This window comes from Lepus europaeus, chromosome 13 (assembly GCF_033115175.1).
Source record: "Lepus europaeus isolate LE1 chromosome 13, mLepTim1.pri, whole genome shotgun sequence".
Lineage (NCBI taxonomy): Eukaryota > Metazoa > Chordata > Mammalia > Lagomorpha > Leporidae > Lepus > Lepus europaeus.
The window spans coordinates 65562076-65590052 of record NC_084839.1 but is presented as its reverse complement, the minus strand read 5'-3'; the positions used below and the strand labels follow the sequence as shown (position 1 = coordinate 65590052).

The window sequence follows — 27977 nt, the reverse complement described above, 5'->3', positions numbered from 1 at the left end:
GGGGTGGAACAGACCTGGGTTTGAATCCTGACTTCAACCCTTTTTAACTGTGTTACTTAAGCAAGTTTCATTTTTCTCACCTATATATTGGAACTAATGATATCAATGCATGCATTGTTATAATAATGAAGATAATACAGGAAAGCACTTAGCATAAAACCCAGAACAAAGTAAAACAAAAACTCAAACTAGATGGCTATCATTATCATCATTAAATATGAGTTCAACCACACTACCATAATAAATATTGATAGTGAGATTCTTTTATCTATTACAATATCATTTAATGCAACTGGATAGACTACAACAAGGCAGAATCTAGGAGAGGGTATTTATACAAGGTGGCTAAAACAGTGTAGAATGGAGCTAAAGCATTCTGGTGATTTAATTTAATCCAAGGATGTCTAAAGGAATGGAGGGTTTTCATCTCAGGGCAATCCTCCAGTGAGCCGGATTTGAGCTGACTGTATTAGTCCACTGTGGCCCGGATGTCTCTGACTCACTGTGTCCACATGAAGCCCATGCACGTGGCAGGTACAGCAGGGGAGTGGGCCTTCTCTGCTGAAGTACCGTCAAGTGTTCTCGCGCAGGTGCGCTCAGCATTCAGTGCCTGGTGGTCCCTCTCTCTACTCGTGATAGAGAAAGGAAGAGATCTGTGACCTCAACCTCTCTGGGTACTGTGATCACTTGAAAAATATCCCCCAGCCCCAAAATGCACGTTGAAATCCTAAACCACGGGACTGCAAAATGTGACCTTATTTAGAAACGGGGTCATGGCAGAGATGTAGTCGGTTAAGATGAGGTCACACAGGAGGCAGGTGGGCTTCTAATCCAGTATGAATGGTGTCCTTATAAGAAGACAGCAGTGTGAAGAGAGACACGTGGCGAATACCACATGATGACAAAGGCAGAGACCAGAAGGATACAGCAGCAAGCTAAGGCATGCCTAAGTTTGCCTGCAAGCCACCAGAAACTAGCGAGCAGCAAGGACAGGTTCCTGTAGAGTTTTCAGAGGGGCATGGCGCTGCTGATGCCTTGGCTTTGGATTTCTGGCCCGCAGAACCATGAGGTAATAAATTCCTATTTTAAGCCACCCAGTCTGCGGTGCTTTGGATCAGCAGCCCTGGAAAATGAATGCAGCAACTTTACTTTTCTTCCTCTACAATAAGCAAATTGGTGATTTGCTGTCAAAATTCCAACATGGCCTTTGGCCTCGCCATGAGACAGCTTTCTGAGCTGAATGCTTCACAAGGTTGTCTGGAACTCTAGTACTGAAAAATTTTGGATTGTACTCAAACACTTAAAGCCAACTGCATTGCTGAAGCCTTAAATCAATATCTAACAAAGATGAACCAACAGAGGGATTTGCAAGGGTGGTACAGTCTATCAATTAGCATTCTCGGTGACTCTTTTTACCTGGAAAAAGGTCAAGAAATGTTAACCTTGCAAACCCTATATTGCTTAATCTACTACTGTCCATTTTGGAAGACAGGTCATTCCATCCCAGTAAAGCCCATTGTGGTAAGAGGCAAGGGAAACAGAGGGGATGTGGGAAAGAAAGACAAAAATGAATAGCTATGGGGCTGGCACTGTGGCGCAGCAGGTTAAAGCCACGGCCTGCAGCACTGGCATCCCATTCGTGCACCAGTTCAAGTTCTGGATGCTCCACTTCTGATCCAACTCTCTGCTAATGCACCTGGGAAAGCAGAAGAAGATGGCCCAAGTGCTTGGAGCCCTGCACCCATGTGAGAGACCCAGAAGAAGCTCCTGGCTCCTGGCTCCTGGCTTTTACTTGGCCCAGCCGGGTTACTGAGGCCATTTGGGGAGTGAACAAGCAGATGGATGATCTCTCTCTCTCTCTCTCCCTCTCCTTATCTTTCTCCGTAACTCTCTCAAATAAATAAGTAGGTATTTTTTTTTAAAAATGAATATCTATCACAATTGATAAAATACCACTGTTTATTAATGATAAAAATAATAAATGGGGGCCGGTGCTGTGGTTTAGCGGGCAGGGCCACAGCCTGCAGTGCCGACATCCCATATGGGCACTGGTTCAATTCCCAGCTGCTCCACTTCTGATCCAGCTCTCTGCTATGGCCTGGAAGGGCAGTAGAGGATAGCCCAAGTCCTTGGGCCCCTCCGACCACGTGGGAGACCCGGAAGAGGCTCCTGGCTCCTGGCTTCAGATCAGCGCAACTCTAGCTGTTGCTGCCATTCAGGGAGCAAACCAGTGGATGGAAGACCTTTCTTTCTCTCTCCCTCTACGTCTATGACTCTACCTCTCAAATAAGTAAATAATTTTTAAAAAGATTTATTTATTTATTTATTTGAAAGGTGGAGTTACACAGAGAGAGGGAGAAACAGAGATCTTTCATCTGCTGGTTCACTTTCCAAATGGCCATAATGACCAGGGCTGAGCCAGGAACTCCATCTGGGTCTCCTACGTGGGTGCAGGGGCCCAAGCACTTGGGCCATCTTCCGCTGCTTTCTCAGGATCATTAGCACGGAGCTGGGTGAAAAGTGAAGCAGCTGGGACTCAAATTGGAGCCCATAGAGACACTGGTGTAACAGGCGGCAGCTCAACCTGCTGAGCCACAGCACCGGCTCCTCCAAGCATTTTCCTATACTTAAGAAGGGGGAGAGAGGGAGAGCAGAACATGAAACTGTTCTTTACTGCTATTTAAATGTATTATACCTATGAGTAGAGTCTATAATAAAGTGATGGAAAACAGTTGGAATTTCAATATTGCAACTATGTCAGAAGGCTTTATGACCATTTGAAAGTTTACATGGGTGAAGCTGAACATCTTTTCATTTGATTATTGTTTATAGCCCTTGCCTATTTTCCTGCTGACTATGGTCCTTTTCCTTTTCGTTACTGAACTCTATTTAGTTGAGCCAATAAGATTTTGATTATAATATAAATTAAACATGTTATCTCAAGGGGCTGGCATTGTGGCACAGCAGGCTAAGCCTCTCCCTCTGGTGCCAGAATCCCATGTGGGTGCTGCTTCATGTCCTGGAAGAAGCTCCTGGCTCCTGGCTTCAGATCAGCCCAGCTCCGGCCAGTGTGGCCATTTGGGGAGTGAACCAGCAGATGCAACATCTTTCTCTCCATCTCTCCCTCTGCCTGTAACTCTTCTCTCAAAAAATTCAGTAAAATCTTTAAAAAAAATGTTATCTCAAAAATCTAATAAAATATTCAGTTTTTAAAAAAAGAAAAAAAGATTAGAAGATAGGATTTGGGATGTTTTTGCCATAAAGAAATGTTAAATGTCTGAGGAGACAGATATATTTAACCTGATTAGACATTATGCAATGTATACATGTATCAAAACAGCACACTGTACCCCATAAATAGATCCCATTTATATATGTCTTAAACATTTTTTGCCTAAAATAAAAAATTGTCAGTTAAAAAATGTCCTTTATCTGTCCCAATAAATAACTGTCTTAATGGAAAAATGGATTCTGTGAGGACAGAGGAGAGCAACTGAGGGGTTCTGCTTCGTGGAAAGCACACCGCAGGGTCCCCTGCCACAGCCTCCACACGTGGGGAGGTCGCAGGCTTGTGGAAGTCAGGAAGAGCATCCCATTCAGTCTGAGCTCCCAGAAGCTAGTCCCATGCGCAGCGCAAGTAGGGCCACCATCAGCATTTCTGAATGTAACTTCTCGTGTGCAGGGAGAATCAGTCATCAAGAGGTGGATTTTAAATAACACACGAGAGATTTTAGGCAGACTTGAATAAGTTTTGACCATCGGGTATTGTGCAGGAAAATCTAGAGTATTTCATGGGAAAAGAAAATTGTAAGAGTATATTACTGTTTGTTCCGCATAGTTTACTTTACACATCCATCTTCCAAAAGGAAGGCATCTATGGCTGGCAGGACGGCCAGTTCCTCTCCAGGACTAGGATTCTACTTCCATTATTGCTTCCTAAAAGAGTGGGGTCGGGATTCAGCTGCCTACTCGGACGCCTTCTCCGGGGGGAGGACAGGGAGCAGGTGGCCAGCCTTAGAGGACCTGTGTTTGCACCTCAGAGGCCCAGCTTCTATCTCAGCACCGAGCTGCACAGAACCCTCAGAGGGATCTGATTCCAAACCCATTCCAAAGATCAGACAGCCGAGATCTGAGACTCCTGGTCTCAGTGGGAAGCAGGAGGGGGCCCGAGGAGCCTGCGTCACCAGGAAACCTCTTTCTGGAAGAGGCTGACATGATGGGCTTCTCCAAAGTGTCCCCAGCAGTCCCGTCTGGGAGGCAGAAGCCGCAGGAGTGGGAGTTTTTTCTTTTTATTTGCCTAAGTGTTCTAAAATGAACGTGCAGCATTCTGCACAGACAAAACTGTAACTTGTTTCTGTATTCTCAGGATATTAAAAGGATTTTCTCTTTGAACTGATTTTCAGGGTCAGGTTACTCACTACCCTTGAAAGAATTAAAATAGTGTGAAAAAAAAAAAAGAACAAGAAGCTGTATTTTTCATGCCTCCCACCCCCACCACAGCTAAGCAAACAGCCCTTTGTTTAAACCAACAGTCCCTGGGTACACATCCTGTACCTGTCTGCACCTGGCACCGGGAGGGTGAGGCACCCGCAGCTTACCATGGCCATGATGCTCTACTGAGATCAGAGTTCAGTCAGCCAAGCAGAAGATCTCTGTGAACAAAGCAGAGGGGAAATTACTGGAATGAGGGAAGTGGCATTAAAATCATTAATCAGGATAGCTTGCAGTTTGCAGGAAGATAAGCTAAGGGGAAACGACACACAATTTTATCAACAGGTCAGCTATTGATTAGCCAAAGAAACAAGGGCTAGGCTAATCATTAAAGAGAAACTGCTATAACAGTCAAATTTATCATATCAGCCAAATACTCTCCTACTGGCTCTTCTGTTTGGACAAACACCCTAGAGAAAGGATTCCTACTGCTTTGTTAGGGTACTGAAGACAGACATGGATTCTGAAGTACATGCTATAGTGTCAGAAGAGGTGCCCCTTGGAGAGGACCCATGCCATGTGTGTTTATGTGCATGTTCATGTGTGTGTGTGTATGTGTGTGTGTGTGTGTAGACAGGCTGGGAGCCCAATAAACATTAGAATCTTTTCATCTCCCACTGGCTCAGGATTAAAAATGCTTCTTCTCTGTCGGCTGTGGCCATATACACTCAGCTTCCAGCATCACCCCTTTGCCGCATTAAGAAGGCTGGAATCATCACATATATTTTTTCAATTATTCAGAATGCAAGAAATATTTTCAATGTAGATCAGGGCTCTTATGGGGTCCTCATGATACACAGGCATGCAAGGGGCAAGCCAATGGCCTCTTTCCCCAGATCTAAGTCATACAAACAAGGCTCCTTTTCTAAGCAGTTCGGTAGATCCTTGGTACACAAAGAGTCATCCTAGAACCAGAAGTATGGGCAGCCCTGGGTGCTTGTTAAAAATACATAATCTCTGGGTGCTGTGGTGTAGTAGGCTAAGCCTCCACCTGTGACACAGGCATCCCATATGGGCACCGGTTCTAGTCCTGGCTGCTCCTCTTCCAATCCAGCTCTCTGCTGTGGCCTGGGAAAGCAGTAGAAGATGGCCCAGTGCTTGGGCCCCTGCACATGTGTGGGAGACCCAGTAGAAGCTCCTGGCTCCTGGCTTTGGATTGGCTCAGCTCCAGCCATTACGGACATTTGGGGAGTAAACCAGCAGGTATAAGACCTTTCTCTCTATCTGTAAACTCTGCCTCTCAAATAAATAAATAAATAAATCTTTTTTAAAAAGTTAGGAATAGATTTTTTTTTTTAAATACATAATCACAGGCCCCATCACAGACCTCCTGCCAGAGTCTGCATCTGAGTAAGATTCCCCAAATATCTGTCTGCTCAGTGATGTGAAAAGCACTGGCCTAGACAATGCAACCAATCCAATGATAGCCAAGTCCCACATAACTCACTTTGTTAACACTTAAATCATGTATGTCACATTCACCTGTTATCTTCCAGCTATCCACAGGCCCTGCTCCATTCTTCTGGTTTCCCACCACTCACTGCAGACTGATGTTATATCACATGCTGATTCAGTCCTTTCACAAAGAGAAAGCCAACTGGTTCTGTGACAAAGGCTGAGCAGAAGTCAGAGCTGGGAATAAGCAGCAGACACAGGGACAAAGCGGAGATGAGTCTTCAGGAACAGAAGGCTCATACCAGAGAAGGCTCAGAGATACAGTTGAGAGAGCTGGGAGGAACTAATGGCAAGAGCCTTGTGTGCCCAGTGCAAGAATTTGGCTTTATACTAAATGGGGAAATAGCAGGAAGTTTTTTGTCATTTGCAAAGAAGAGCCATAATAAAAGAAATGCTCTACCAAGGTACTGTACTCTGGCGTAGACTGGAATGTGGGCGATTTGAGCGAGGGACAAGGAGTCAGGAAGGCTTGAGAAATCAGGCACAGAGAGGTAGAGATGAAGCCCTAGGCAGGGAATGGGGCCTGGAGTGTGATACACAGGAGATCTCTGGAAGCAGGACTTTGTTGGATGTAGCAGCTCATGGACTATATAAGTGTATTCATTCAATCACCAATATTCAAAAAGCATGGCCATATCCCAGTATACAAGAATAAGCCACCAAAGGGGGACAGTGCAGAGAGACCAAAAGGAGAAGAAAAATCCAAGACCACAGAGTATAATCGAGTGGGGGAACGTAGGACAGGAGCATGGTCTTGTGTGGCTATAAGATACATGGATCTCTGCACCAGAAGGCAGGAGGAAAAGGGTCCTGTAGAACAAGGTGACCTGTGGCTACTTGGTGTGCACCTGGACTTTTTCAGGAAATATTTACATTTATAAGGGCCTTTCTAGGCATCAGATAAGAGGAGAAGGTTATCCTAATGGCTTTGTTTACCTCACAGAGTTTGGGATGACCTCCAAGGTCACCTATAGGGCAAAATGGTGGTAGTGGCCAACAGGGTGGTTATGTCCGTGGTGGCTGTGGTCAGGGTAAGCTGAATCCCTACAGTAACACAATGGATAAGACAAAGAACCTGCCTTCAAGGAGCTTCCAGTCTACCAGGAGAGATGATACACAAACAAATGAATACATAACTGTAGCTATCAGTAAGAGGAAAATATAATGGATACTAGTGCAGAGCAGGGATCAGCAAACTTCATCAGCTCATGGGTCAAGTCCTGCCTTTGTCGCCTAAAAACGAAGAATGATTTCCACATTTTCAAATAGTTGACCAAAAAAAGTCAAAAGGATACTCATGTTACACAAAAAATTATATGAGATTCTAACCTCAGTGTTAAGTTTAACCTAAAGCTGCTTCCATACCTTTTAAGTTTGGCTTAAAGATTTCTGCAGACTATCACCTTCTATTGTAACAAGTAGCTGAGTCTCAGCCAATCACAAGCAAACAATTGTTCTAACCATGCCCAAATAAGACAGATGGCAGCTGTAACCAATCGAGCTGGCTCTGTATCTCATTTCTGTTTTCTGCATGTCTCCTCCTTTTCTTTGGCTATAAATATGATCGGCCCATATAGTGGAGTGGGAAATTATGAACCATTTTTGGTCTAGACTGCTGCCCAATTCTAGAATCATAAATAAAACCAACCAAAGTTCTAAAACTAGATTTATTGTAATTTTGCTTTTAATGGCTTCCATAAATAAATATTTATTAGAGCGCAGCCTCATTCATGTCTCTCTATCTTGTCTGTGGCTTCTTCTATGCTACAACAGAAATGAGTAGTTGTGACAGAGATCATGTGGCCCATAAAGCTGAAAATATTTACTGTCTGGCCTTTCACATGACCAGCTTGCCAGGAAGGAGTTGGCCTGGATCACAAGGGCATCTCTGAGATGACATCTGGGCTAAGACCTGAATGAAGGGATGAGGCTGTAGGGAAACTCTTTCAGGCAAACGGGCAGTTAGGGCAGAGGCCCTGAGCCAGAAATGAGCTTACTGTGGCTGAGGACTGATGGAAGCATTGTGAACAGAGGCAGGAGCAGCGTGAGTAAGGATGGAATAAGGCTGTGTGATGTGGCCTATAACAAGAAACAGATGTTTGGTCTTTGGCCCATTCCTGGCACAGAACTAAAACCCTTGGAATTTCCTAAGTGATACGAGCAATGAGGGTGAAAGAAATCCTTTGTTATCAGTAACAAGTCCCTTACAACCACACCTGAGCTGACGCTGAAGTGACTTTGGGAAAGCCCTTAGGGAACTACAGGGGGCACTCCTGCCCAGGGAACTAACTGTGTGTGACTTGGGTGGAGGGGGAACTTCCCTTCAGGAGATCAACCTAATCACCAAATCCTACGATTTAATCAGCCCCTGATAGCCGGCACGGAAGCTCCACACCTGCTTTCATATACCTTGCCTCTACTTCTCTTACATCTACCTTTTCCTCAGCTGTATCCTTTTATAATAAACTGCTAATTCACCAGGTAAATTGCTTTCCTGAGTTCTGTGAGATACCCTAGCAAATGATCAAACAGGGGAGAGGTTGTGTGAATCTCAGACATTCATAGCCAGTAGGTCAGAAGCATGAGTGACAGCATGGACATGGGATTGCATGTGGCATGGGGGCGGTATTGTGGGACTGAGCCCTTAACTGTGGGGTCTGACACTAACTCCAGGAAGACGGCATCAGATTTAAATTCTGGGACATCCAGTTGATGTCTGCAGAGAATTGGAGAATTGCTTGGTACATTTGTTTAGGCTCAGCATGGGGCTTTGGCACACTGAGTACTTTGAACTAAAGGAGGTTAGAAGGCCTTGGAAGCAGCTAGAGACAAGGTCTCTCTCACCATCTCCTGCCCTTCTGTCTCTCACATTCTTTCTCCTGGGAAGTCAGTCATAGAAACCAGAAATCCTCGAGGCTGGCACCGTGGCGCAGTGGATTAAAGCCATGGCCTGCAGCACTGGCATCCCAAATGGGCGCCAGTTTGAGTCCCGGCTGCTTCACTTCCAGTCCAGCTCTCTGCTGTGGCCTGGGAAAGCAGTAGAAGATGGCCCAAGTCCTTGGGCCCCTGCACCTGTGTGGGAGACCCAGAAGAAGCTCCTGGCTCCTGATCAGCTCAGCACTGGCCATTGCAGTCATTTAGGGAGTGAACCTGAGGATGGAAGACCTCTCTCTCTCTCTCTCTCTCTCTCTTTTTCTCTAGCTCTACCTCTGTCTTTCAAATAAATAAAATAAATCTTAAAAAAAAAAAAAAAAAAAAAAAAAACAGAAGTCCTCTTCCCCAAGGTAAGTCATAGAAATGGAAATCCCTTTCCTCCAAAGCAAGCCACAAAGCCCAGAAATATTCCTTTCACCTTCCCCGCCTTTCTGTACAGGAGCTAGTCAGAAAGAAATGCTCTGAGCGACTGGACCCTGTCTAACAGCAGCTCACAAGACACACATTCCAAAGGGGTCCTGCCCGGCACTCAGGAGGAAGGAATTCTACAGAGAGACCAAGAATCTGAACAGACAGGCCTTGCTGGATTGCCTCCCTCTCACCATGGGTCGTATCTTTCTGTCCAATCACATTGTTACACGACTGTGTGGAGCCCAAGCATGAAAACAGTTTTCTCTGGGTCTTTAGATCTTCATCTCTCAGGTCTTCCATGTCACATGAAACTTTGATTAAATAAAGTTGTTAGTTTTTCTCTTGTTCGCCTGTCTTTTGTTTCAGGAGTGATGGTTGTGACTCTTACTATGAGTAAGGAAACGTATCACACCTTTCTGCTCCTACATGTTGCCAAAAGCGACTTGTTGAGAGTCCACTTAACAATGCTGGAGCCTGAATGTAAGGTTTGGGACAGGGCTTCTGGAGTCTCCCTGGGTATCCAGGGGGGCTTGGTTCTAGGACTCAGCACAGACACTAAGATTCAAGGATACTCAAGTTCCAGAGAGACAGAATGGTGTAGTAGCCATATTTTCACATAACCTATGCATACCATTTCTAGAATACTGGTAATACCTATACAGCGTAAATGCAACTGTACTGAATACATCTTCCTTTTCCTTTTCACATCCTAACCTTGTGACCAACACACATTTGCAACCATAAAGAAAGCACATCTTCCTTTCCTTTTCATATTCTAGTTAACAACAGCTAACTGGGGCCGGCGCCGTGGCTTAACAGGCTAATCCTCTGCCTTGCGGCACAGGCACACCAGGTTCTAGTCCCGGTCGGGGCACCGGATTCTGTTCTGGTCGCCCCTCTTCCAGGCCAGCTCTCTGCTATGGCCTGGGAAGGAAGTGGAGGATGGCCCAAGTCCTTGGGCCCTGCACCCGCATGGGAGACCAGGAGAAGCACCTGGCTCCTGGCTTCGGATCAGCGAGATGCGCCAGCCACAGCGGCCATTGGAGGGTGAACCAACGGCAAAAAGGAAGACCTTTCTCTCTGTCTCTCTCTCTCTCACTATCCACTCTGCCTGTCAAAAAAAAAAAAGTACAAACAACAGCTGTTAATCTTGTGGCTGATCAGAATGTTTCTTCAACAGACGTGGACCTAAGAATTTCAGGAGCTGACTGCAGGGAGATGGCTGGAACAGCAGACCCCAGATAAGGAAGGAATTCACAACCACCAGTCAAAAACAGCCAAATTTCACATCAAAGAAGCCCCTATCTAAGTGGCATCAGCATGACCCAGATAAAATCTTCCCCAACCACTCCCCAATTCCCCTTTCCCCTTTAAAGGTCCTCCTGTTAACTTGCAAACTGGGAAGAGCTCTTTTGGGACCAAAGAGGTTTGCTTTCTACCCAGGATTGCTGGTTTCTGGAATAAATCTGTTCCCTTGCATCAGCTCTCATCTCTGGTGAACTGGCTGTTCAGCATCAAGCAACCTGGGCCTAATTTTAACTGGTGGCATAAATCCTATGTAAATAGTTTCTTTTTTATTTATTATTTATTTATTTGAAAGTCAGAGTTACACAGAGAGAAGGAGAGACAGAGAGAGGAGGAGAGAGAAAGAGGTCTTCCATCCTCTGGTTCACTCCCCAATTGGCCGCAACGGCCGGAACTGCGCCGATCCAAAGCCAGGAGCCAGGAGCTTCTTCCAGGTCTCCCATGCAGGTGCAGGGGACCAGGGTCTTGGGCCATCTTCTATTGCTTTCCCAGGCCATAGCAGAGAGCTGGATCAGAAATGGAGCAGCCAGGTCTCAAACCGGCGCCCATACAGGATGGCAGTGGCAGCTTTATCCACTACGTCACAGTGCCGGCCACGATGTAATTTTTAAAAACAGATTTATTTTATTTATTTGAAAGCAAACTTAAAGAGAGAGGAATCGAGAGATTTCTCATCTATTGGTTCACTCCCCCAAATGGCTGCAATGTCTGGGGGTAGGCCAGGCCGAAGCCAGGAGCCTGGAACTCCAGTTAGGTCTCCCACATGGGTGGCAGAAGCCCAAACACTTGGGTGAGAGACTTGGATTCAGTTTTGGGATCCTGGACATTAGGGGAGTGAACCAGTAGATGAAGAGTCTCTCTCTGTGTGTGCTTCTCATGTAAAATTAATTTTTAAAAATCTTCAGGGTAAAAGCTACCAATGGAATTTAAACATGGATCCAGGTGCTAGCATAGTGAGTTAAGCCACCTCTCTGACCGGGATACCTTATTAGAGTACAGGTTTGAGTCCCTGCTACTCTGTTGCTGATCCAGCTTCCAGCTGACATGCCTGGGAAAGCAGCAGAAGATTGTCCAAGCACTTGCCATCCACATGAGGGACCCAGTGGAGTTCAAGCTCCTGGCTTCAGCCTGACCCAGCCCCAACCACTATGGCTATTTGGGGAGTGAACCAGTGAATGGAAGCTTGCTGTCTCTTTCTCTGTCACTCTGCCTGTCGAGTAAGTAAAAAATAAAATAAATACGTATCCACCTCCCAAGAAGTTGTTTCACTGGATGCATAAGGAAAGACAAATGAAGAGGAAAATGTTAAATATTCAATCCTTCAGTTACTGTTATCAGTAACAGCTAAAATGAAAGTAAAAGACAGCAATGTGTTGGACCTTGACGCTAGACTCAGTGATTCTAGGCTTTGGTCACTAAACCCAGAGCCACTTTCAAGAAAGCACCCCAGATGGAGCAGCTGATCTACTTCCTGGGTAAGCCACGTGGTATCAGGATATTCACTCACTGAAGATGCTCATTACCTCCTCATGGTAAATGTGTCAGTGCCTGCCTAATAAGCACAGGGGGCCCTGTGCACAAACACCCATATGGCCTTAGTGCTGCAAAACCAGAGCCCAGCTTAGGAAGCGTTATCAAATTTGCTTTCTCAGCTTCCCCTTATGGATCTTACAGAAGCTCATAAAACACCTGGGGTTGATCAACAAGGGAATGGGGACAGGCACAGAGAGGCAAGCAACTGTTCTTAGCAGGATGGACATTTTTAAATGATTAGGAAATAAGGGAAATAAAACAAATATTGATAAAAGCCAAATAGAAAAGTTACCCATTAGCAGAGCTTTCTGGGACTTCCACGGGCCTTTGCCACACCCTCATCTGGAGGCCCTGTCCCAATCATAGGGATTATGAAAATGCACCCAAATCCCTATTTAAATGCAATTTATATGTGGGTTAAGTAAAGTTGTTGCTGACTGGCTGACAACCCTGGCTGACTCAGGTTTTAGGAGCCAGAGCCCTCCCTTTACTCCATGTAGTTTTGGGATAAATGGCACAAGGGGAGGCAGGGAAGAAGACACCTCCCCCAGTAGCCACCTTTAGTAAGAACAGTTCCACTCCTTTCTGCTACATCGAGTAGTGGGAAGACTGCTTGAACAAACCCTTCTGAAAGTACTTGGGTCATTATTCAAGGAGTTAGAAATATTTTACTAAAGGGAAAAAAATATATCATACTTGAACAGTGGGTGCTTTTAGCCAGACAATTATTTTTAAACATGGACAGACAGCACAAAGCATAAATCCATTTAAATCGAGACAGCTGGTGTATATTTATAAAAATTTGGTTAGTACCGAATGAGTTTCTAAATAAATTCTAGAAATTAAAGCAGCAAATGGTTGTCTTTGATTTCTTTCCTTAGATATCAAGAAAAACACGTCAAGTTAGTTCACACAGCTGCTAACTGGCACGGTGCCTGGCATCAGTAAGCCCTCAGTGACTCTTGGCAAGAAGGGGGGCAGCAGGAAAGAGTTTGGGGAAGAACTGCACCCCAATGCAGAACCACTGCAGGCCTCTTCTTAGCTGCCGAAAACAACTGGCTCTTAAGAGATGAAAGGCCCTCTGCCCCAAGCTCCCCTTGGAAAGCCCTCCCACATTTTCCACCTGCTCCCTGTGGAGCCTCTGTGGGAAGTTCTCTGCTACTCACCTTTCATGACTCCTTTGTTCTTTCTCTCTGAAGCCCTTCCTACAATTCCATAAACTGAACCCCATGAACAAGTTCACAATGACTCAGAGTTGGTGCTAGAGTTTTAAAACCTACTTTGCTGCTCGCAGATGGGTCAAAATAATGAGCGACTAGGCCTCAGTTTTGACATCTGTAAAACAGGTTCTGTCCTTGGGCCCTGCACCCCATGGGAGACCAGGATAAGCACCTGGCTCCTGCCATCGGATCAGCGCGGTGTGCAGGCCGCAGCGCGCTACTGCGGCGGCCATTGGAGGGTGAACCAACGGCAAAAGGAAGACCTCTTATTTAATGCTATAACTAGTACTCCAACAGTATTTTTTTTTCTACTTTGTGTTGCTATATGGGGGCAAACTGTTGAAATCGTTGCCTAATATATACTAAACTGATCTTTTGTATATAAAGAGAATTGAAAATGAATCATGATGTGATTGGAAGGGGAGAGGGAGCGGGAAAGGGGAGGGTTGTGGGTGGGAGGGAAGTTTTTGGAGGGGGAAGCCATTGTAACCCATAAGCTGTACTTTGGAAATTTATATTCATTAAATAAAAGTTTAATTTAAAAAAAAAAACAAAAAGGAAGACCTTTCTCTCTGTCTCTCTCTCACTGTCCACTCTGCCTGTCAAAAAAAAAAAAAAAAAAAAAAAAAAACAGGTTCTGGGTGGTTCAAGTAACCCTGAAAGTATCTGAAATCTTTAAAATGGGAGGATGAAGACTGAAGGTGGCATTTCTTAGTGAGGTCTAAAAAACCCTCAGGTCTATGCAGTAAGTGGGCAAGGGACTGCAACTTCTTCATGATCCTGGAGCTCTACAAGCAGGCTTTGGGATAGGGCTCCTGAGGTTTTCAAGATACTGTTTAGAGCAGCAGAAAAAACATGGAGAATTAAACACATGAGAACTATCCCAACAGCACTTACACAAGAGAAAAATGCATTGTAAGTCCAACCTATTTCAGGGAAGATTCCAGAAATTCAGATATAATTTACAATGCATTCATAAAGAAAAGTTATGTATGTTGAGGGATCTTCAAAAACTTCACAGAAAACACATCTCATGAAAAAAAACTATACATGAATTTCAAAATGTTTTTTCACCAAAATAAACATCTTTTACATTATTTTGCCATGAGCTTCTTGAAGTACTCTTGTACATCTCTATTGTTTTTCAGGTAGATGTCCAAAAGACTAATTATATGCTAGCTCACATATCGCCAGAAATTAGCAAGCCAGACGCTGGCTCACATCTAAATCATAGCTGTGTGGAGCAAGGGCCTCTGATTTCAAGCACAGAAGCCTTTAGTTGGCCATAGGTGGAGACAACCTCATGGAGTTCATTCCCCTCTCTCATGCAGAGCCTGGAAAGTAGGCAAAGTAGACTTCTCCCTGAGCATTAGACTAGCAAAATCAGCAGATACCCATCAAAACAAGGATATGCAAACTTAGTTCCATGAGAGAGAAAGGCCCCTGGGCTGAAGCAGGTTTGCTGAATGGTATTATCATATTTAAAGAAAAATCGTGCCCATCAGCTATGCAAACTCCACACAAAGCCATCACAGAAATATTCCTCAAAGCCCTGTTCTAGAAAGGACGGATCCAGCGGTCAGAGATTTCCCCACTGTGAGGACTGCTTTCATCCATCTAATTACTCTCTGTCCTGATTCCATGGTTGCCAAGCAACCTATGGACTACAGTTTGGCTTCCTATGTGGACCTGTCTACCTGCACTGGTGCAGGAGGATTTTTTTTTTTTGCCTGAATAACAATATATTTCCTAACAGGAATACATAAATAGGCAGCACGTGTGTGCTTGCACAGATGGCTCCGTGCCTGAGAGCTGAGTCCATTCCTCCCGTGCTGAGGAAGATCATTTCTCTGCATCTACTGGTGAGCTCATCCTGGAAAGGGAGCTCTGCTTGAGAGCCCGAGCCGGGATCCACAACGCTGACCCCCGTCTCGGGACAAGCAACCCGAGGCTTCATTGTGAGGGACTGGCTGTCCTGGGGCTACACTCCCAGGCTGGCACATTCTCACTTCCCTGGAAGGTCACATGTGAATGAGTCATTGACCATTTTTTCTTTGGTACGTGGTTTCATTTTACATCCCACAAGGATGACAAATTTAAACTCCTGGTCTCTGAGTTTGTGGAGGGTGTAACTGGTCCCACCCAAGCACGCAAGGCTTTCAAAACTGTCTATGAAAGAGGAAAATTAAAGCAAATCTCTCTCTCTCTCTCTTTTTTTTTTTTTTGACAGGCAGAGTGGACAGTGAGAGAGAGACAGAGAGAAAGGTCCTCCTTTTGCCGTTGGTTCACCCTCCAATGGCCGCCGTAGCCGGCGCATCTCGCTGATCCGAAGCCAGGAGCCAGGTGCTTCTCCTGGTCTCCTATGCGGGTGCAGGGCCCAAGGACTTGGGCCATCCTCCACTTCCTTCCCTGGCCATAGCAGAGAGCTGGCCTGGAAGAGGGGCAACCGGGATAGAACCCGGTGCCCCGACCGGGACTAGAACCCCGTGTGCCGGCGCCACAAGGTGGAGGATTAGCCTAGTGAGCAGTGGCGCCGGCCGCAAATCTCTTTTTTTTTTCTTGGAACTTGGATCCTTCTAAAAGTAAAGAAAGTTTTGTTACTGAAATAGTGTTTGAGTCAGGAGGAATAAATATTTTCAAACATTTATTCAAAGGCAAAGCATATATGTTAAGTGGATACAGACAAATTTGGAAACCTGTGTAAAATAAAACGTATACGATGTCATTGTTTTAAACTGAGCTCCTGCACTGAGTTTCTATAGACCAAACCCAAATGTGTTACATACCATGCAATCAGACATTATCAAAAACAAAAAATCCCCAAACAGGTCAATTTTCCCAAAAATATCAGGAGATTTATAGCAACCAACCAAGAAGGGTTCAGTAAACCTGAGCCTGCATGGTGAGGAAGTCCCCTCTGATTTAAGTCTTCCAAGGAGGGGTTGGCGCTTTCACGTAGTGGCTAAAGCTGCTGCTGGCAGTGCTGGCATCCCATATAGGCACCGGTTTGAGTTCCATCTGCTCCACTTCCAATCCAGCTCTCTGCTATGGCCTAGGAGAGCAGTAGAAGATGGCCCAAGTCCTTGGGCCCCTGCACCCACGTGGGAAGACCTGGAGGGAGCTCCTGGCTTCGGACTGGTGCAGCTCCGGCCGTTGCGGCCAATTGGGGAGTGAACCAGCGGATGGAAGACCTCTCTCTCAATGCTTATCCTTCTCTCTGTGTGTGACTCTGATTTTCAACTAAATAAATAAATCTTAAAAAAAAAAGTCTTACAAGGAGAGTAATATGATGTGAACCAATCTGGTTTCTTTGGTATTATGCTATGATTTTTTTGTTTGTTTGTTCCTGCTCAAAGGATCTTACAAAAACCAGCTATTCTGCCATGCCCTCTGGAGCTCCCTCTAATTTGTAGATGAGATGCTGCCCAATTCATGAATTACCAATAAAAGTCAATTAGGTCTTTAAACTAAATTTGGGGGCCAGAACTGTGGCATAGTGGGTGAAGCCATTGCCTGCAGTGCACACATCCCATATGGGTGCTGGTTTGAGTCCCAGCTGCTCCACTTCCAATCCAGCTCTCTGCCATGGCCTGGAAGAGCAGTAAAGGATGGTCCAAGCCCTTGGGCCACTGTACCTGCATAGGAGACCTGGAAGAAGCTCCTAGCTTCTGGCTTTGGATTGGCCCAGCTCTGGCTGCCATGGCCATTTGGTGAGTGAACCAGCAGATGGAAGATCAATCGATCTCTCTCATTCTCTCTCTCTGCCTCTGCCTTTCAAATAAATATTAAATAAACCTTAAAGTAAGTTTGCTGAAAGTTTGTTTTTTAACATCTTTTTGCCAAGCAATCTTAGGTAAGAATCTATTCTAACCTGGTGAGACAGGGACATAAAGGGAGCAGTTGAGTCACAGGGGTTGGGGGTGGGGTTCCTATTATCTAAAGGTCTACAGGATATGGTTTTGGTCCCTCTTGCTCTGAAAATTAAATAGACCCCCTGCCTGGACCTGGCTCATAACAGTTTAATGGTTCAAGACATCACTTAGATCTACCTACAGTTCATTATATGCTCATTGTAATACATTAGCATATTAAGCAACACACCTGCCAGCTGCCAGGACAGAAAGCATTGGACCAGATAAGAAGCGAAAGGGGGCAGGAGTGAGATTCTGGGAAATCTCCATCCATTTCCAAGAAAATCCATGAATATTCTCCTCTTTATTAGAATGTACCTCCCCTTTAATTACACAACTCATATAAATGTTAAACTCTATTCAGAAACAAGGCTACTTCCCTCAGAGTAAGCCCACACTCTGCAGAGTGTCTACTTCTGCTTTTTTGTAGCTTGCTATTCACTGTTCTCTGACTCACAACTGAATTCTTTAAGATTTTAGTTATTTATCTATTTAGAAGGCAGGGTGATAGAGAAGAAGAGAAGGAAGAGACAGACAGAGAGAGAGAGAGAATCTTTCATCCACTGGTTCTCTCTCCAAACGGCTGTGCCAGGCAGAAGCCAGAAACCCAGAACCGCATCCCACTTGGGATGTTTCCCACATGGGTGTCAAGGGCCCAAGGCACAGTAGCAGGAAGCTGGACCCTAAGTGAAGCAGCCAGGACTCAAACCAGAACTCCTGAATGGGATGCAGATCAGATGTCTGAAATGGCACGTTTTTATCCCACTTTGCCACAACATCTGCCTGCTGAGCCCTTTCTTGAGGCAGAATCAAAAACCTGAGTGTGGGGCAGCACTCACCGTCCACCGCCACGGGCACCTGGGGAGTAACTTGCTGACAGTCCTGTCCACATCTCAGCCTCTTGTTCACAGCATTGTGGGAGACAATCACAAAAACTGTCATCCACACATAATTAAGGAAACATGCATTTTACATAGAATTAAAACATCTCCCCTCCTCCACCTCCCCACATCATGCTAAAGCATACTGTGAAGATAAATGAAAATTACAATGAAAATAATACTGAAAGAGCTGCTCAAAATGCGGCTGAGAGGCCATTAAGGAGCAAAGAAGGAACGTGAATTAAATACTTCTCTACACTCTGCTAATTAATCTACCCAATAAACTTTGGAACCCTGATAATTTTCTCCAGTTTTCAAATTAAAAACTAGGACTTAAGCACATCTCCAGCTGCTGCCAAAACATGAACTTTAGTCACCTCCACCACGGGCATCTGGAAGGAGTGACAGTGACACTGCACCCACAGGCTCCAGGTGCCTATCACAAGGGGATGGCCTCTTGTCTCACGGGCATTTCTACTCTTTTATATTTTCTTTTCTTCATCTTCTATCATGTAGCTCCTGTTCCTTCTCAAGGCTCAATAGCCCACAGAGGCTCCCTCTCTTTCTGCCTTCCCTGGAACAACGCTTCAGAGCTATCTGAACCTCTGTATCCCACGCTGCAATTCCAAAGGCCCCAGATAAAGTCCTCTCACTTGAGCAGTATCGGAGTTTGAACTGATCGGCAGTGCTGACGTTTTTACTCTATTCCAGAGATTCCTTTGTCTAACAGGCAGGGGAAGGAGAGAAGGAACATTTATTAACCATTTCTCTAATTAATCAATCCCAATTAATCTACCCAATAAACTTTAGAATCCTGATTATTTTCTCCATTTTACAAATTAAAAACTAGGCCTAGAAAACTTGTGTGATTTGGCTGAGGTCATACAGTTAGCACATGGCTAGACGGGGATTAAAACACCCAATTTATCCAATTTGAAAAATAGCTGGGTGATATAATAACGAAAACTAGTTGTGGTGAGTTCTATATTGTAGAAAAAGTAGGGTTAAATATCTACATTTTATTTATTTTTTAAAGATTTATTTGTTTTACTTGAAAGTCACAGTTACAAACACACACACACACACACACAGAGACAGAGAGAGACAGAGAGAGGTCTTCCATCTGCTAGTTCACTCTCCAGATGGCTGCCATGGCCAGAGCTGCGCCGATCCAAAGCCAGGAGCCTGGAGCTTCCTCTGGGTCTCCCACACGGGTGCAGGGGCCCAAGGACTTGGGCCATCCTCCACTGCTTTCCCAGGCCACAGCAGAGAGCTGGATCAGAAGCAGAACAGCCGGCTCTTGAACCAGGACCCACATGGGATGCCAGCACTGCAGGCAGCAGCTTTACCTGCTATGCCACAGCGCCGGCCCAAATATCTACACTTATAAAAATAAAATGAGAGTCAGGGTGGTCTAAATGATTATTGAGAAAGCTGGTTGGGTCCTGTACACTCAGGCCAACCCTGCCTTGCTAAATGTCTTGTGTCAGTTTCCCCAGGCACAAGCATAAAGGAGGGCATACATCAAAGTATATTCTAATCTGGGCTGGCATTGTGGCACAGTGGGCTAAGCTGCCGCCTGTGATGTCGGCATCCCATATGGGAGCCAGTTCGTGACCCAGGTGCCCCACTTCTGATCCAGCTTCCTGCTAATGGCTTGGGAAAGCAGCGGAGGACGGCCCAAATGCATGGGTCTCTGCACCCACATGGGAGATCCAGATGAAGCTCCTGGCTCCTGGCTTTGGACTGGCCCAGCCCTGGCCATTGTGGCCATTTGGGGAGTGAACCAGTGAATGGAAGACAGACTCTCTCCCCCGCCCCACCCCTTTGTAACTCTGCCTAATAAATAAAAAGAATCTTTTTTAAAACTATATTTGAATAAGCTTTATAAACATGGAACTCTCCTGCCTTGTGCCACATTCAACTTGCATCATGTACTGCTTCAGATTTCCCTAATTAATGTTAGCAGAGTAACTCAGTACTGCCTGTGTACTGGAGACTTCGGAATTCTGGATGGCTGTGTCCTTGCCGGTGGTAGTGTGCTTTGTTTGTTATTTTCTAATACTCTGCCTTTTCTCTGCAGACAAACTGTTGAGATTTCCCTTCTCTCAGTCCAGTCACAGAAACAAGAAGGTGATGTGCTACTAACACTGATTACTGCTTATGATCACGCGACTGAAATGATCGTTTCACCAATGCGATCACGCTTCATATGCATTCATTCCCTCATTCCTTTAGCAAACAGTGTCTCAGTACCTATCAGCCATGCCAGATGCAGCGCTAGTTGCTAAAAGGCACGCTTCATTTCCACCTACTCACACTTCATAACAGAACGTTCTCCCCATGCTGTTCAAGAGAAATCTATCACTAAAACAACGCAATCCTGCAAGCTGTTGACGACTTGACTGAGCTTGCTTCCCCTTGCAAGGACTCTGTAGCCTTTCTCAGTGGTCATCTCCCAGCTTCTAGTCATCCTCCCACTGATCATGGGCTCCCTTATCCGTAGGGCAGACTTTGCCACTGTGACGTGGCTCTGAGCATCAGAAAAGATCCTATTCCTGTCCTCTGAAGCTAGAGAGACTTTATTTATTTACTTTAAGATTTGCTTATTTTAAAGTCAGAGTTACAGAGAACGAAAGAGAGAGAGAGAGAAAGAGACAGAGACATAGAGACAGAGACAGAAAGATTCTATTGCTGGTTCACTCCCCAGATGGCCCTAATGTCCAGGCCGAAGCCAGGAGCTTCATCTAGATTTCCTACACGAGTGGCAGGGGCCCAACTACTTAGGCCATCTTCCACTGCTTTTCCCAGACCATTAGCAGGAAGCTGAATTGGAAGTAGAGCAGCGGGGACTTGAACTGGCTCCCATATGTGATGCTGGCATTGTAAGCAGCAATTTTACCTGCTATACCACAATGCCGGCCCCAGAGGACTTTATTTTTAAACATACATTTGTTGAGTGCTTAATTGTATAAATGCTTAGATGTTTTATAATATTATATCATTTTGCCCTCTGATTATCCAGTGTATTGGACATGATCATTTAAGTTCAGGAGAAGTTAGGCACAGTGCCCAAGGTCACTCGCAGGTCAGTGGTAGGAGCTATGTCTTCACAAGTCTAGCTAACTTTTATATTATACCAAATACATGTGTGTGTGTACACATGTGTAATTAACTATAAAAGTAGCTGATAATTCTGGAAGCTTTTAGAATAAGAATGGAATGAAGACTCTAGACTGTCACATTTCTTACAGAGCTAAATGCTTTCTTGTTCTTCATAGCTCTAATAAAGTAGCTACACAAAACAAACAACTGCAACACTGCTTGCCCAGACTCACCTGATGAAACTGGGCCACACTTTGGCAGACAGGCAGCTCCTGCTCAGAGTGGTCAACACCAGGCAGGTGGCCATTGGAAGAGAGCTGCCCATTTCCAATCCCTGTATGCCCCTGCCGCAGTTCTGCCACATGGCTTTCCTGGTGGGAGAACAACGTGACACAGCCCTCGGAACAGACAGACACTCAGAGCCGTGCCATCTCCAGCTGGGAGGGACATAAGGGTTCCACCCAGGAACATTCTGTCCCCCCTTATAATACAGCCCAGCATCCTGGGCTGAGTGCCTGTGGGGAGGTCATGGCTGATCCAACCACAGCTTTAATGTGCCCAAGGAGCAGCCTGCTTCGGAGAGTGATGCCATGCCATTGGGGGTGATCCGAATCCCATGTCAAAATGATTGGACAAAATGACCCCCTTTGTTATCTTCATCTAACACCAGCAATATAGTAAGACTCTAGTGTACACCAGGAGTGAGACAGAAGTGCCAGACACAGCTCTTCCAGCCTTTGCTGAGAACAGAAAACCTTACGGGCTTTCATTCAGAGTCTGATAGGGCAGTTACTCACACTTACACTTATACTTACATTTAGAGGCAACACCTGTCCAGAACTAAAAACAGACCTCTGCTTCAGATCACTCAGATTTGGTTTTCCCCTATTTCAAATAAAAAAAGTCCAGCAAATCACAGGTGAGAGTAATTCCAAGGCTGAAATGTAAGGACACAAAGAAGGCAGGAGTAGAAATAGGGGGGAGATGCTTGCCCCTGAAAGAGTGCACTTCTGCCACGGCTGGAATTGTCAGGGGGAAAGAAGACTCTAGAGAGTACCCAGCCGCCCCTTCACCTGGTAAATAAGAATTAGCCCCATCTACAGGTGAGTGACGGGTCCACCTTCTGGGTAGCTGCACAGTAACAACGTGTTGGGTTCTCTCGGTAGACTCAAGATCTGGAAGGTGCTGGCGTCATGGGAAGCACAGATTTACCCTCAGAGAGGAGAATTCATGCAGATCTAAGGATGGAGCAGCCAGCTTCCCACCCCAGTCAGCAATTCTGCATGATGTCCATTCAGACAAGCAGAAGCTCCTCCTTCACAGACCATACCATCCTTCCTCTGAAACCAAGGAGGTGGGGTCCTGGGGTGCAATCACTGGGTCTGCAATCTAGCCATGCGATTTGGACCAAGGCCTCAGCTGCATCCTTGGTAACATGGAGATAATCACAATAGCTCCTTTGCGGAGTTGCTGCAAAGATTAATCCAGTTATTACATCACATAAAGCACTTAGAATGGCACACACACATACTCAGCAAATATTAGCTATTCTTTTTATTACTAGTCTCTCCCAGCAACCTTTATCCATCACATCTGCCTCTGAGGGGTATTCAAAGAGATCATGGAAAGTGCATTTATGAAAATACCATGCATATGGCCGGTGCCATGGCTCACTAGGCTAATCCTCCGCCTGCGGCGCTGGCACACCGGGTTCTAGTCCCGGTCGGGGCGCCAGATTCTGTCCCAGTTGCCCCTCTTCCAGTCCAGTTCTCTGCTGTGGCCCAGGAGTGCAGTGGAGGATGGCCCAAGTCCTTGGGCCCTGCACCCGCATGGGAGACCAAGAGGAAGCACCTGGCTCCTGGCTTCGGATCAGCGTGGTGCGCCGGCCACAGCACACCAGCCTCAGCGGCCATTGGGGGATGAACCAACGGTAAAGGAAGACCTTTCTCTCTCTCTCTCTCTCACTGTCCACTCTGCCTGTCAAAAAAAAAAAAAAAAAAAAAAAAAGGAAAAAAAAAGAAAAGAAAATACTATGCATAGATTTCAAATGTTTCTTCTCCAAAAGAAACATTATTTTTGTAATGTTTATTTATTTTTATCTGCTTGAGAAGCAGAGCAAGAGAGGTGGAGATGCTTCCACCTACTGGTTCACTTCCCAAATGACTGCAACAGGCAGAGCTGGCCAGGCCAAAGTCAGGAACCCAGAGCTTTATCTGAGTCTCTCATGTGGATAGCAGAGCCCAGGCACTTGGACCATCACCTGCTGCCTCCCAGGACGCATTCGCAGAATGTTTATCGGAAACAGAATAGCCAGGACTGGAACCTACACTCCAACATGGGATATGAGCATCCCCAGAGGCAGCTTAACCCACTGCACCACAACACTGGTCCCAATAAACTTATCCCTCAGTTCTGAAGTACTGTCATATTCCAGCATAACCTGCTGAGTGAGTTGGTTAAGGTGGGGTTATCAAGTATGCCTATATTAAAACACTGAATGTGTACGGAGCTCAGCCTTTCCCATTTACCAACATCTGACATTTCCACTGTGGTTCTTTCGGCCACCAAGTCAGTGGGGTCCTCAGTGTGTCTGTCCTCTGACAAAATCCTTGTCCTCACAGTAGTCTGAAATCTAAGGCTGCACAGTCCATGGACTCTGCTCATCACATGCCCATCATAGGCCTCCACGTCCCTGTCTCTAATTAGTGGTGCATTGCGCATGGTGGGTATACAAGCAATGGGAGATAACTGAGCTGGCTATTCCCATAGCTAGAGAATCGCTATTAATTGCCTTGACCCCTTTGGTCTCCAGAGGCCTCTGCTCCAGGAAGAGCTCTATTCCCTACTTCTCCAGCCTCCAGGCTCTCCTGCTCTCACCTTGTTTCTGAGCCCCCAGATACTCTCTAGCCAATCACAGCATGGTTTCGAATTCTACTCACACTGGTTTTAATTCTCCATCCACATATGATTTTAGACTAGAGTTTGGGTCGAGCCCCCAAAACATTATTCTGGGTGAATGAAGCCAAAACTATCTATAAGAAGTTCTAGAACATGCAAATGTAATATATGTGTGCTAGAAGCATTCTAGTGGTCGTGTAGGGTCAGGGAGTGGGGATGCTGGTGAGACACAGGATATCGACTACAGAACAGAGGGAGGGAGCTAAAGGGAGTGATGATAATGTTCTTTATCTTGATTGGGATGGTGGTCCCCAGATGCATGTTTGTCAAAATTCACTGAACTCAATTTATACCCATTAGAATGGGATTTTATGAAAAATCAAAGAAAGAAAACCCAGAAATACAAGGGTAAAGATGTGGAGAAACTAGACCCCTTGTGTGATGCTGGGGATATGAAATGGTGCTGACTCTGTAGAAAAGTGGTGGCTCCTCAGAAAATTAAAAATATGAGTGAGTGGCTCAGTGGTTAGGATGCCACTTGGACACCTCCATATCAGAGTGACTAGGTTTGAGTTCCAGCTCTGATATCAATCCATCTTTTTGATGATAAGCAACCTGGGAGGCAGTAAGTTCAGCTCAGGTGGTTGGGTCCCTGTTACCACGAGATACCCAGATGGAGTTCCTGGCTCCTAGTTTCAGCCTGGCCCTGCCCCAGCTGTTGCAGGCATTTGAGGAGTAAAGCAGTGAGTAGGAAAGTTTCTCTCTCTCTCTCTCTCTCTCTCTCTGGCTGTCTTTCAAATAAAGCAAATAAATATATTTTTAAAAAAGAGTGATAGAGGGGCCGGCGCTGTGGCATGGCAGGTAAAGCCACCACCTGCAGCGCAGGCATCCCATATGGGCGCCAGTTCAAGTCCTGGCTGCTCCACTTCCCATCCAGCTCTCTGCTATGGCTTGGGAAAGCAGTAGAGGATGGCCCAAGTCCTTGGGCCCCTGCACCAGCATGGGAGACCCAGAGGAAGCTCCTGGCTCCTGACTTCAGATAGGCCCAGCTCTGGCCATTGTGATCATTTGGGGAATGAACCAGTGGATGGAAGACCTCTCTCTCTCTCTCCCTGCCTCTGCCTCTCTGTAACTCTGCCTTTCAAATAAATAAATAAATATTTTTAAAAAAATTAAAAGAGTACAGAGGGAGAGGGAGAGGGAAAGAAAGAAAGAGATGATCTTCCATCTGCTGGCTTATTCCCCCAAATGGCTGCAACAGCCAGGGCAGAGCCAGGCTGAAGCCAGGAGCTGAGAGCTTCATCCAGGTTTCCCATATGGGTCGCGGGGCCCAACTCCTTGGACCATCTTCCACTGCTTTCCCATGCACATTAGTGGGAGCTGGATCAGAAGTAGAGCAACCAGGAATCAAACTGGTGCCTATATGGCACGCCAGCATCACAGGCGAAGGCTTAATCTGCTAGGCCACGACACCAGCGCCAATACATTTTTTTTTAATTGAAAACAGAATTACCATATGACTCAGCAATCCTACTGCCGTGTACATGCCCAAAAGATTAGGAGCAGGGACTCAAAGAGGTATTTGCACACCACATCCACAGCAGCATTGCTGGCAACAGCTAAAAGGTAGAAGCAACTCAGTGCCCCTCAACAGATAAATGGATAAATTAACGTAGTGGAATATTATTCAACCTTTAAAAGGGAAGGAAATTCTGTCACATTATAACATGGATGAACCTTAGGCTGAGTGATGTAAACCAGTCACAAAATAAAGATACTGTACGATTCTACTTACGTGAAGTACTGCAAGTAGTCAGATTCATTGAGATCAAAAGTAGAATGGTGGTGCCAGGGGTGTGGGAAGCAGAGAATGGGGCATTAAAGTTTAACAGGACCAGAGTTTCCATTTTAAGAGATGAAAAGAGCTATGCAGATGATGGCTGAGAACAATGTGCATATGCTGAATGCCAGTAAACTATACACTTAAAAATGTAAGGTGATCTTATGGGTATCTTACCACAATTTTAAAGGTTTTTTTTTTTTTTAATATGAACTCTTTAAAAAACAACCACCAAGCTAACCACTTAAGATCTGTGCATTTTATGATATGTATATTATATCTCATTAAATTATAAACATCGATACAATCCACAAGGCCAAAGATCACAGCTTCGTAGCCAACAGCAGCCTCTCAGCTAAAGCACACTGCTGTTATCCTTCTAACAACACCCACTCTGAGGCAAAATCCAACTCAGTGGAATCCAAAAATCTGTGTTGCATTTGCATAGCATCATGAGTAACAGTCATGTCTCCTCAGGTCTGACAATTATTTGAAGAGAAAATCTGTCAAGCATGGTTGGGCTCTGCCATGGGGTTGTAATACATTTCCAACAACATTCTCATAGTCATTATAGAATCAGAGGCTCTAGAAAAAAGTAAAAGTTCAGTAGTTCCAGGCTCCCCCTTCGGAAACCCTGTAGAGAAACCATCGCAGGAGAGTGAAACTATTATACAGGAACCCCAAGAAGCTTGTCATAAACTATTGGTGTTGACTGCCTGCTCTTGTATGTTCCATTGGCAGGGATTCTCACAAATCCCTCTGCACTTGGGCCACCCCAGTCTCTCCAAGTGGATCACAGGCTACCGAATCCAGAGACTCAGATCCCAAAGCTGATCAGTTTTCTCAGTGTCTTCTTTGGTCTAAGCAAAGACAAAGAGAGAACCCTAACAGAAGACAGTGAGAATCCTGAAGCTAGTATATAGTCTTTCATTATAATCTTTCCTAGAGAAATTAAAATCCACTTCATCTTTCTTTCCAAAATCCTTGTGATACAGGAAGGGCGCGGAATAGCTTGGCTCTGAATCAGACCCTGAAATACAGGAGGTGTGGAAAAAGAGAATCCTTGTACACTGTTGATGAGAATGTAAATTAATACAGCCTCATGAAAACCTGTACTGAGGTTCCTCAGAAAACTAAAAGTAGAATTACTCTAAGTTCTAGCAATCCCACCACAGGGTATTTACCCAAAAGATTTGAAATCAGTTTCTCTAGGAGATACCTGCACTCCCATGTTCATTGAGCACTACTCATAACAGCTAGCCCAGCTCCCTGCCGTGGCCTGGGAAGGTGGCGGAGGATGGCCCAAGTCCTTGGGCCCTGTACCTGCATGGGAGACCAGGAGGAAGTACCTGGCTCCTGGTTTCTGATCGGCGCAGTGCGCCGGCTGTAGCGGCCATTTGGAGGGTGAACCAATGGAAGGAAGACCTTTCTCTCTCTCTCTCTCTCTCTCACTGTCTAACACTGCCTGTCCAAAAAAAAAAAAAAAGATATAGAATCAACTTAACTGCCCATCAACAGAGGAATATATAAGGAAAATCTGGTACGTCTATACAACAGAATATTAAGCTTTAAAAAAACAAATTGTGTCATTTGTGACAACATGGGTGGAATAGAAGACCACTATGCTAAGCGATGTAAGCCAAGCAAAGAAAGACAAACACCTCAAGTTCTCACATATATGTGGAATCTAAAACAAACCAACTCCAAGACGGCACTGAAGGGAAGAAGGAAACTTTTGCTCCTCCTCCAGGCTGAAGCCAAAGCAGAGGCTTTGAAGACCAAGAAGGCAGTGCTGAAAGGCATCCATAGGAAAAAAAAAAGATCTATTCATCACCCACTTTCCAGTGGCCCAAGCAACTACACCCCCCAGAAGCAGCCCAAATATGCTCAGAAGAGTGCCCCTAGGAGAAACGAATTTGACTGCTATGCCATCAGGTTCCCCTTGATCACTGAGTCTGCCTTGAAGAATACAGAACACAACACCCTTCTGTTC

The 27977-nt window shown here is 45.4% G+C and overlaps 1 protein-coding gene across 2 annotated transcripts in view; it reads right to left on the bottom strand.

Moving 5' to 3' along the window:
- Window positions 1–27977, bottom strand: part of ANXA4 (annexin A4) — a 76403-nt gene that overhangs the window by 32164 nt on the left and 16262 nt on the right. Inside the window, exons 2-3 of one of the 2 annotated variants that reach the window (XM_062209581.1) lie at window positions 4599–4652; window positions 504–626 (exon numbers count right to left, since the gene is read on the bottom strand). Coding sequence is in view for 1 of the 2 variants with exons in the window: in XM_062209580.1 (XP_062065564.1) it covers window positions 4599–4607 (9 nt within the window). In the remaining variant the exon portion in view is untranslated. The remainder of the gene's footprint in view (window positions 1–503; window positions 627–4598; window positions 4653–27977) is intronic. The other variant, XM_062209580.1, reaches the window with a different exon arrangement.